We start from the raw sequence: 12,072 nt of genomic DNA on the forward strand, positions 1-12,072 counted from the left end.
ACCTCTCTCCCCCCACCGCCATCATCTCTCTCCCCCCACCGCCATCTTCTCTCTCCCCCCACCGCCATCTTCTCTCTCCCCCCACCGCCATCTTCTCTCTCCCCCACTGCCATCTTCTCTCTCCCCCCACCACCATCATCTCTCTCCCCCCACCACCATCATCTCTCTCCCCCCACCGCCATCATCTCTATCCCCCCACCACCATAACCTCTCTCCCCCACCACCATCATCTCTCTCCCCCACCACCATCACCTCTCTCCCCCCACCACCATCACCTCTCTCCCCCCACCACCATCACCTCTCTCCCCCCACCACCATCACCTCTCTCCCCCCACCACCATCACCTCCCCCCACCACCATCACCTCTCTCCCCCCACCACCATCACCTCTCTCCCCCCACCACCATCACCTCTCTCCCCCCCCACCACCATCACCTCTCTCCCCCCCCCCCACCATCACCTCTCTCCCCCCCCCACCACCATCATCTCTCTCCCCCCACCACCATCACCTCTCTCCCCCCCACCACCATCCTCTCTGCCCCCACCACCATCACCTCTCCACCACTCTCCCCACCACCATCGCCTCTCCACCACTCTCCCCACCATCACTCTCTCTCCCCCCACACCGCCATCACCTCACTCTCCCCCCCGTCGCCATAACCTCACTCTCCCCCCTCCCTCACCCATCACCTCTCCTCCCCCCCCGCCATCACGTCTCTCCCCTCCCCCCCACCGCCATCACCTCTCTCCCCTCCCCCCCACCGCCATCACCTCTTCACCTCTCTCTTTCCATCCCCTGGCGTTAGCTACACCCCTGGGGTGTGGCTTAGTTTCTGCCAATGTAACCAGTACCATGTGAGGGGAGGGGCGTTACACAGTATGAGCCCACATATTTAACCCACTTAAGACTGTTAACCCCTCACACTAACCAGTACTGTAGTTCCCAAAGGAGGGCTACAATGTGTTAATATATTTTTAACATTTTGGTATTGTGTTTTAATATTTTACACATGTAAACTAACTACAACCCCACTATGGCCCTTTTTCTTCTCCAAGCCCCCATTACTTCCTCGATACAATTACCAACCTTGTACATCCCCTATGACTACAACAAGCTTTATTAGCATTTTTGAACGCTGTCTAAATATTGAAGGGGGAGAGGTAACACAGAGAAGGAGGAAGAATATAATGGCTGTAGTGGGATGCAGAGTTTTATAAAAAAAAATCTGGAAGATTGGATTAACCCTTTTACTACCAGAGGGGCAGCAAAAGGGTTAATCATTATTTACCTCTGGAAGTGAAAGGGTTAAGAAGAGAATGTAACAGGCGTTAAAGGAAGAGGCGCCAAAGGGGTTAAAAGGAGCGGTATGTTAGAGAATGGGGTTACAGGCGATGAGGAGCTAAAATGCGTAGGAGGGTTTTCTGAAGCTGTCACATATATAGAATCTGTTGTCACTGAGCTTCCAGACACGCTCCCCTTCCTTCCTCCCTCACTGCTGCAGACAGAACAGGAGGCTGGGCCTGGAATTAAAGTGAGGGGTGGAGCGTGTCTGAAGCTGCCACTTTGGAAAACCTCTCACTGGACTTCCATACAAGCGACCACAGCAGCCAACCAATATAATTACTGTGATAATATATAATGGTAAATATCCAGTTACTGTATATTTTTATTACCGTGACATTACTATGATACTGGCACTTGCCCAACTCTAGTGATGCTTTTTAGCAGGCCAGCATTAGGAGTTCTTCATAGATGCAATTATAGTACAAAGCTTTAAAAACATCATAGGTTTCTTCTGTGTACTGTTGCAGGGAAACCTATAACCTAGTAATGGGTAGGAGTGTCTTCAATTCGAGTGTAGAGAGGATTGCCATATATTAGTAGGAGCTAAATCTGCTATATATGTAGGAGACGTTATTGGTCCCAGTAAGACATGTGTGCAGAGGTACATATAATGGAGACCGATTTTGGGTGAAATTATAACTTGGCTTTATTGAGCCTGTTCCTTTTTCCAGGCAAAACATACAAAAACAACAAAATAACACCACCCCCCTCCCCTTTGTAAAGGCTAACTTACTTCCCCCAGACCCTATCTGCAGTACTGGAGGGATATTACCAGCCTATCATCCCAAAGTCTCAGAAAGTACCTTAAGCAGGTGGCCATCCATGTCAGGCTCTGGCAGGTTCCTGGGTCCTCTGGAATATAGGTGTCTGGGTGTCTTGATCTCAGCACAGCCTTTGTGCTCAAGACAGTGTCTATATGCAGGCTTCCCTGCTCTCCTTCTATCAACCCAAATGTGAGCTAAGGAAATCTCTCTCCTGTGTCTCACATGAGGCTTTTTTTTACAGAGCTCTCATTAGTCCAGGTGGAGACTAGTTAATTGAGTGGCTGCAATTAAATACCGTATCTCTGCTGGATTCTCAGAGCTCTGAGGCTGCTTTATTTAAATAGTGATATGTCCCAGTTACAGTCCCATTAAAGCAACACATTGCATTAAGAATTTTGATGCACATGTTACCATTTATTTAAAAGGCGCTGTGTTAAATTGTGTCAAATATGGCACCTGGGTTGGCGCAATTCATTGCTTTAACAGGAGCCATAAAGTCTTCTATATATGTAGGTTTCAGGTGGGTGCCAAGCAGAGGTGTGAGGTTATGCCCACATCTTCTCTAAAATGTAGATCAGGAAGTGGATTAAATAAATCACTTTCAAATGCATAAAGGAATTTTGAATTGACACTATATAAATTGTACATGGTATGCACTGAGGAGGAGGAGGATGCATAGCTAGCTACTGTACATAGTAGATGAGGTTGAAAACAAACATGTCCAAGTTCATCCTTTGCTAAATCTAGATGACAGGTACTTGTTCTATATTTGAATTTACAGTATTTTTATCCAGAGGAAGGCAAACAGAAAACCCCAGTGAAACATTATCCAATGATTTCTTTTATAAAGGGGTTACTGGATTGTTATAAGTCAGGGGTGTGCAAACTGGGGGGCACGAGATTGATCTGGGGGGGGGGGGCGGGCGGTTGCAGGCAAATTAAATGCCGGGGGATCGCGCGAGGCCTCTGGAACCTCAACTTACCTTGCTTCAGCCGGCGTCTGGAAGCGTCATGGCGCAGTGTGGTCGTGCGGCGTGACATCACACGCGCGTTGCCATACATGTCCCTGCACGTCATTTGACGCCGCACTGAGCGAAGGGGAGCGTGAACACCGGGGACAAGAGGCAGGTGGGCGCAGGAGCAAAAGTTTGCGCACCCCTGTTATAAGGTGTTAATAGCAGAGTAGTGTATGCTGGGCCCCACCCTGTGTTGCCATGGGGATGCTGACATCACCGGGGAGTATATAGGATAGGAGGAAGGTTCTGGAAGATAGGTTCCTGGAGGTCGAGGAGAGGAGCCTTGGTGTGTGTAGATCGGGATAATGCTCATGAAGTAATAGAAGAGATCAGGCCCCCTTGTTTATTATGTTACAGATAGGGTCAGTGCCCTTATAGTAAGGATCCCAATTATATGGCCAACAGACACACGCAGGTACCACATAAGGAGAAACGGACAAGACACAGCGGGCCATATGCAGAGGTTACCTGGGTGTCCGTGGATCAGCTCTACAGGCGGATCTGAGTATGCTCCTCAATCAGTAGGGAAGTGGCAGTTCCCAGTCCGGAATGGAGTATAAACGGTACCTGCTCAGAACCGGCTAGGATCAGAGTAAGGGCACAATGCAAGTTACTCCGAAGTGGGGCCCAGTCCAATACACTAAATGCGACCAAGTAAATACACCTGTGAGTGTTGAGAGAGGAATCACCGTGTTCATGAGTTATTAAGTGTATATAGAATACCATTGTCTAGTGCGTGTGATGTGTCCCCGTGCCTGGGGACGTGAATAAAGATATTTTCATCCTTGCTATTTCATCGTCCAGCCGCCTGAATCCAGCGCCCTGATTTGATGTAAGCTATGCTGAGTAGCAAACTACTGCACACCTATATAAACTCCCCAGGAGCCGGGCAGGGAGGGTTACAAGGGGGGGGGGGGGGGGAAGGAACATTACATCCATATTGGATATAACATTCTGTTGCCTGCATTCTGATATGGTGTTCAGAAAGATGTATCCAGAACGGGTGGCTTCTCAGCGGTTTCCTCAGTGGCACACGGTAAGAGATCTGGTTCATAACTTGTGTAAAGGAGATTTCTCATCAAGAGTCACACGTTCAGATATTGATGGAATGGCATGTATGTGTTTTATCTAAGGAGGGATTCAGAATTGTGTTGAAGTAACCTTCAAAAATGTAGTTTTCACTTTCACATCAAGATCAGAGTTATTGATGTATTTGTCCCCTTTCTGCAGACAAGGTTAACATGGGGGCCGTACCTCTGGTTTTACATGCTGCGAGCTGCTACATCAACTCTTACAGGTAATGCACTTTTATTTTTATTCTTTCAATTTTTTTGATGATGCTAAGGGAAGACTAATCCAGGTATAAAATATATCATCAATGTGTATATGCACACTACAAGGACTATACATAGCTGGGTAATGGGGCTCTGTTGTTTCCTGTGCATTCTGTATGACATCACATATCAATGATAATTGCATTAGAACTCCTAATTAAAAAAAAAATTTGTTATGCATAGTGTACATCAGGGGTGGGGAACCTTTTCTCTGCCAAGGGCCATTTGGATATTTATAACATCGTTCGCGGGCCATACAGACACAGACAGGCAGGCACATGGCAGGCACACGGCAGGCACACAGCAGGCATGTAGGCACACAGAACCCCGCCCCCCTACCTCTGGTAGTTGCTGCTGGGGGTATTGTGTAGGGCGGATGCTGGGGTAAGTGCGGGAGGAACTGCTGGAGAAGCATGGGGGAATGCTGCGGGGGGTTGTGTGGGGGAAGTATGGTGGCTGCTGGGGGATTGCTGGGGCTAGTACGGTGGCTGCTGGGGATCGTGTAGGGCTGCCGGCGCCTCACACCTCCCGATCGCGCGTGCGGCGGCCATTTTTTTTAATTAGCGCGACCCCGGTTATAGCAGTTGCCTTAGGAGGGCCAGACCAAATGATTTCGAGGGCCTTATACGGCCCTCGGGCCTGACGTTCCCCACCCCTGGTGTACATGTAAATATTTTTAAAAGGGTGATCATATGAACAAAACACAAACTCCAGCCTCTACCATCTGACCCTGTGATATAATTAATGGAAAAATATACCCCATGTGTTTATCAATGCAGATACAGATGCTTTTTCACTCCCATCATCTGAAATTAGACTCCATTTGAGATCATATTTCCCTAATTACGTAACATTAGTATTGTAGTGTTCTAAAGTCATATTCTAAACAAACATGTACCCCCCTGCTTGTTTATGCGTTATACTAGTTTTACGCTAAGCTCTGAGGCTGCCTTTTCCTCAGTACCATCACAGAGTCACAGGGCACTGGCTGAGTACAAAAAGATTTGTTTGGAAATGTTTGTAAAAACCTCCTATATATCTGTGTAATGTTCATATAAACTACAATGTGTGTAATACAGTTTAAGGTGTTCAATTTCCAGAACTTCTCACATGTAAAAGTCAGTGGATATGTGTAACAAACTATTATTTGGCTTAGGCCAGGTCCCCGCTGCCTGCTTTTGGTCCCCCCTGCCGGGCCAGGTCCCTCCTGCCTGCTTTTGGTCCCTCCTGCCTGTCCTTGTCCCTGCAGCGCCCACCATTGCAGGCACTGCAGGGACAAGAGCCGCCCTTCAATGGGGCCGGGCTCACTACAAGGGGTGGCGTTCGCGCTGCGCCGCCAGTTTTTCCTGAGAACAGGAAAATTGTGCTCAATACTGGTGACGAGCGCAGTGGCCACGCCCCCCAGGGGGTCAGCCAGTGAGGTCAAACCTGCCGGGTGACGTCATGGCCGCGCCCCCCACCACGCCTCCGCCACGCCCCCCTCACTGCAGACCGAGGATCAGAGCTGCATGCGCCGCCAGCCTGGCAGGCGCACGTGCAGCGCAGACAGCGGAGCCCGTAGCCTTATGCTAGTGCAGATAGATACAAAGACACACAATCTGAGATGTAATCTACCTTGTCTTTTCAGTGTGTGACTTCCTGGGTGAGAAGATAGCTTCAGTTCTGGGTGTCAGTACACCCAAGTACCAGTACGCTATTGATGAATATTACAGAATGCAGAAAGAGGTATGTATCCATAGGGAGACAAATCTTCACATCTGTGCTGCCACGGGGACTCTTCTGCAGGCTCATCTTTCAGTAAAGGTGTTAAAGGGCTGGATAAAGTCTCCAGATATTATTCCTTTCTTTTCAATATGTCCATTAGTTGAATAAGAAGAAACACAGGTAACTAAAAGGAGTCCACGGATGTAATGATCAACACCTTTTTGAGTATAGATTATAACACCTTTTCTGACAGGGGAAAACCTTTCTTTATCACCCTGATCTCATCATGAATACTTCCAGATAAAAATGTTAAATATTTTATCATGAGTTCTGGCCTATGTTAAAACAGATATACATTTAGGAAAGCTAACACATTTTACTTGGAGCAGCAGTAACTGGCAACATACCCACTAAATGCAATCCATTAAAGCTTGGATTTTTGTTAACCGATGGTTCTTTCATGGGAATTGTTTTAGCGGTTTTATTTAATTACATTTCTTTTATCCTTTGACTTGAATTTTTACTTTCTCCACCCGAAAGCAGAAATTCCCTTGATTTTATTATAAGCAATTAAATGGAGTTCTCCTGGATCTTGAACACGCCAGACTGGGAGCCAACATTTTTTGAGGGACTTGCATTGTACTAGCTGGTCACCATCAACATTTGGTTAGAGACCAAAAGCGGACAACCAGTCATGTAATGCACCAGTGGCATGTATGTGCATTCTGGAGAATTGCCATGGTAATGTACCAGTGGCCTGTGTGTGCATTCTGGAGAATTGCTATGGTAATCCACCAGTGGCATGTGTGTGCATTCTGGAGAATTGCCATGTCTTTCAATGCTAGAATGGGCATTGATACCTGTAGATCCGTTGCCAGCTAGACTGTAAACACTAGAAAACTCTCACAGTAAAATCTCTTAAACTATACTTTTAAAAAAGTCAAACTGTAACTTTTTAATCCTGGAATAAAAACACAATTGTAATGAAAAAAATATATAACATTGTTGATGTGATAGAGAAATTGAAAAATTAAAAATTTAAAAAACAAAGTATTTTCACTGTAAAAGGGAAATATGTATTTTGGAACCATAACTAATGCAGATTTAAATTGTGAAAAAATGACAAAATATATATAATTTATTCAACTGCCTTAGTGCCGTTCCAGGGGACTATTGCACAAAACTCCCATTAACGTCATCTGCACGATCATAGTTTAATGAATAACGCCCATAGAGCGGCTTCCAAACACGGGTAGGTTGCTCTGGCCATTTAAAATAACTTTTTAGAGTACAAGAGCTCATGGACTAAATCCTGGAGGGTGGAAGGTTTACGGGGAACATGAAGAGGTGCTTCTACACATAAAGGGAGAATTCATGGAGTAGCCTTCCCCTGTTTGGGGTAGACACAAAAGGAATCTAAATATTTAAAAAAAAAAAACGAGGCTTTTGTTGGGTCAGAGCTCTTACAGCAGATGGGAACGTGGACAGATTAGGTAGGTCAAGTGGTTCTTATCTACCATCAGTTTCTATGCTACTGTTTTTAAAAAGCCCCAATCAATGGGGCTGTGGAGTTGTTTCCACTTGTTAGCTGTGAACTAAAAAATGAAAGCATCGACTATAATATTTAATATTTAAGAAGGAACTGCTAAAAATTTATAGGGAAGATGTTACATGATTGAGTAATTTTATGTTCTTGCAAGTTGTTTGGAAGTGATACTGGCGGGTTGTTCCCTTCTGCAGGTGGAAGAAGAGGAGGAAGAGAATGAGATGTCAGAAGAAGCAGAGAAGCGGTATCAGGAACAGCTGAGCCATCAACAGAAGGAAGCCAGTGCCCAAACACAGCAACCTGAAGCTTCCAGCTCTTTTGTGAACATTAGTTTTGTGATGGAAGGAGATGAAGCGGTCACTTTGTCACAGAAGCAGGAAATGTCTGCTGTTCCCACTTAGGCGAAAGATTACTCTGCAACCCTTGTGCTTGGGACAGAATGTAAAACAGCTGTTGCCAAAATCAGCACGGTGCCTGCTTAACAGACTTAAAAGTGATTAATTTAAAGATGCCGTCCCACTTAGTAACACATTGAACTAATAACAGTGGCATGTTCCATATATAGCTACCAAACATCCAGGACAGTCTCGGCTGGGTCTGTAGAAAAAATGAAACTGGTCAGAAATAATTATAATATTATATATAATATATAATTTATTTATATAATCACCAAAAGTATGTTTTCTTTTAAATAGAATCACATATTGCATTCTTCTTTCAGATCAGCTCCCCGACCCCCCTCATCTGATCTCCAATTATATATTGCTGGCTCACATTAACAAGTTCAGGTTGTCTTGTAGAAATTTGATAGCTTTTAGTTTAATAGGTTAAAACGTATTACCCTTTTTGTTCCCTTCTCATCTATGCTTTTCTCATAGATCATCATTTCACAGGTAATAGTGAATAATAGTGTACATAAACCTGATTGGTAATCACCCCCGGGATAAATTAATAAAACCTCAATTTACCGTGCCTAAAGTTTTTAAAAAGAGACATTATATGTTTCCAAAATAATAATCCCCAAGATTTAATACCTCAAACATATGTCATTAGTCCATTTTGGTTGAACTGTACCATTATCCTATTCATTGTTTAGGATTACTGCTGGCCTGTGGCAGTGAAAGTGTTATCATTAGTTTCACAATTCATATACGTTACAATTTAGCATTTGCATTGTCACTCCCAGGTGTGCACTACTGTAGCAAGTGGTTTCAAAAGTCAAATGACTAATCAACAAAACAGTCATTTGCAAGCGATTTACATAGAAGAGTTATCTACAAGTGACACTCACCAGAGATGATGGTAACATTGGTTGATTTTGCAATTGCGTAGCATACAACACAGCATATTTGACATAAAAACCCAATTTCTTACTGTTAAACGGTATTATTTGTCCTTAATCGATTACAAAAGGGTTTGACAAAGTGTTGTAACTAGCATTTTAGACAGGGCTGTATTTGTTAAACCACTGTACTCACTCTGTCCAATTTGCAGCAGGGAGCAGCTTAGCACTTCAATGTCAAAATGTCCCTTAGCGGTTTGGGCATGCGAGATTGAATTTGGTTTTGACTAACCAATTGCGATTTCCATTCTTGAATCGCTTACACCCTGATTTGATTTTGTTTTTATCTATTAAATAAAGGGATGTTACATTAGAAATGTTTTTTTTTCTAATATTTCTAAGCTTGTAATATATTTCATAGCTCTGAGCTAGCGCCAGTTTGGCTGTCAGCAGATGTGTTCTGTGAAACTATTTAATTCTTTCTAACTATTCCTTCTGTCTGAATACTCCTGTAGATGTAAGGAAGCTAACACCACTACATCACGTGTCTGTTTGTGCTACAGTGTCTTCTGGTAACGCAGTTGTGTAAAAAGTTCATTAGAGCTGTAGAATAAAGTTTGTTTGTTTTCTGCCTTTGTAAGTATAAGACTTCAGTCATTCTTCATTAAGCAGTAAAGTGAATGTACCAGCAACCAGAAACCACAATGGGTACACAAGTGACAGGTTGTTCAAATGTACAGCTGAACCCAGTTATAACGCAGTGCTTGGGTTCCACATATAATGCGACCCCGTTATAACGGGGTTGAGCTGTATACTGTATTTTGAAGGTGCATTAACTCATGTCAAAATTGCAATAAGAGCAGTTTTAATATTGTAGATTTAAAATATTTAAATTAGTTTATGTATTATGTTATAAAATATATACTTGGATATATTATGCTTTGAAATAGAAACCTTGATACCGTTTCCATGACCGCAACTAAATTCTTTATATAAATCCCCTATCCTTCTCACCACTTACACATTAATGGATCGGACTGATGAAGACTTGGAACAGGTGTGGAGGGAAAAGGTGAGGGGTCGTGTACTAGAGTAGTAGCTGTATTGCATGTGATATGCCCATGCATTTAACTTGTGTGCACTAGGAATGTCACAATAGCTGTTGCTCTGAGGGCCCTATGACATTATGCCTTTTTAGCTCGAGTATAAGGGTGATCACTACTGTAACAATTAGCAATCACATTGCTCTGGAATAGAACATTGAATATTCTGGACTTGCCAATAGAATCCTCCTTGGCCATGGAACTTTCACTCGTGCCTAATACAATGCATGAAAAATATAAAAATGTAGAGAAACAATGAGTAGCACACTTAAATAAAGATGCTGTCACCTCTGTGAAAATGGTAACACTAGATGCTATTTCACCCTAAACACTGAGTTTATTCGTTAGCCCCGTCCCAGTAAGTATGTTAACTGTGCAAATTGTGTTACATTGTGTGTATGTCTTTTCCTGAAATAAATGACAATTTATTTTACCCCCTTGCTTTGCTCAATCAATGATCCCGGCATAAAAAGGTGTTAATAAACCTGGTCTCCCGTGACAGAGCCCCAATACAATAAAATCAATAAAAAAGCATATTAAATGCCAATTATTGGATTATATTTATTTATATTTTTAGAATTTCAAAATCGTATGCACATGTATGTTTCCACTATTATTTCCGTGAAATGACGTAGGTATTGTCCTGTGGAGATACCATTGACTAATGACTTTGGGTGTTGACTTGTCTTGCGGTAAACTGTTGTTTGGATCTCATTGTTGGAATCTTTCTCAATTTGTAAATCCGAAAAGTTAATGCATTTGATATTAAATTCTGTTTAGAATTGTAACGAATTCTGTTAGTTGTACCTCTGTGCCCTTCCAAATTGTCAGTAGGTCATCAATATATCTGAGCCATATCTCAATATGTTCAGTATATGACATTTTCATCTGTAAACACATTCGGCCTCCCACCAGCCCAGGTACAGATTTGCATATGTTGGGGCACAAGACATGCCCATTGCTGTACCCTGGGTTTGGTGGTAGAACACTCCCATCAAATACGAAGTAATTGTTTGTCAACACAAAACGCATCAAATCCATGATGAATCTATTAGGTGCAACATAGCCACAATTCTTAGTTGACAAATAAAAATCACACGCTGTCAATCCATTAGAATGTCTGATAATAGAATACAAAGATTCCACATATAGTGTGACCAATAGGGTGTTATGATCCATAGTTATTCCATTTAATCTGAATAGTGTATCCTGTACATAGAACGGCAATGCAATCACGAATGGCTGTAATATTTTATCCAAATAGATACTGCTGTTTTCAGTGAGATTATTGTTACCAGGTCTCCCCGGTGGTTTATCTTCATGCTTGTGGATTTTGGGAAGTGAGTAGAATGTGGTTATGTTTGGGTGTTTGATATGCATGAATTCATATTCGTTTTTACTGATGAGTTTCAGATCGAAGCCTTCTCTTAATAGTGTGTACAATTCAGAACTGAATCTATTTGTTAGGTCAGTCTATAATGCAATAGGTGCTTTTATCTTTCAGCACTTGTTTATTCTCTTTTACATATTCCATGGTATTAAGAATAACAATATTTCCTCCCTCATTAGAAGATTTTATTGTAATATCTTCATTTTTCATCGTCATTCAGAGCTTTTTCCCCCCCCCCTTATGGTTATATTACTTTGAGAGTAATGAGTGGATTTCATTTTTTCCAGATCTAATGTTACCAAATCAGTGAAAACCTAAATTTGTCTACATATCAGTGGAGTATATTTGCTTTTTGGTTTCACGTTAGTGAATGGACCTTGATAGGTATTCAATCGTTCATTGTCATCCAACATGCTCGTGCATTTATATGAAAGTTTACTGTATCTAGTGTTGTCTGACCTTGATAATTAGTGCTCTTTACACCAGCATATAAACATAATTATCAGCTGTTTAATATGTTTGAATTTGGTTACTATCATATGACTAATTTGACTTGCTGAAATATTGTATATGAGAGTTGCATTTATAA

At 42.6% G+C, this 12,072-nt stretch overlaps 1 protein-coding gene across 1 annotated transcript in view; it reads left to right on the forward strand.

Annotated features, from left to right (window-relative positions):
• SRP54 (signal recognition particle 54) overlaps window positions 1-10,526 on the forward strand; it is a 46,940-nt gene extending 36,414 nt beyond the window's left edge. Inside the window, exons 16-17 of the mRNA XM_075613888.1 lie at window positions 6,086-6,183; window positions 7,903-10,526. Coding sequence (XP_075470003.1) covers window positions 6,086-6,183; window positions 7,903-8,109 — 305 coding nt within the window. The 3' untranslated portion in view covers window positions 8,110-10,526. The remainder of the gene's footprint in view (window positions 1-6,085; window positions 6,184-7,902) is intronic.
• The last annotated feature ends 1,546 nt before the right edge of the window (window positions 10,527-12,072 follow it).

This window comes from Ascaphus truei, chromosome 9, assembly GCF_040206685.1.
Source record: "Ascaphus truei isolate aAscTru1 chromosome 9, aAscTru1.hap1, whole genome shotgun sequence".
NCBI lineage: Eukaryota > Metazoa > Chordata > Amphibia > Anura > Ascaphidae > Ascaphus > Ascaphus truei.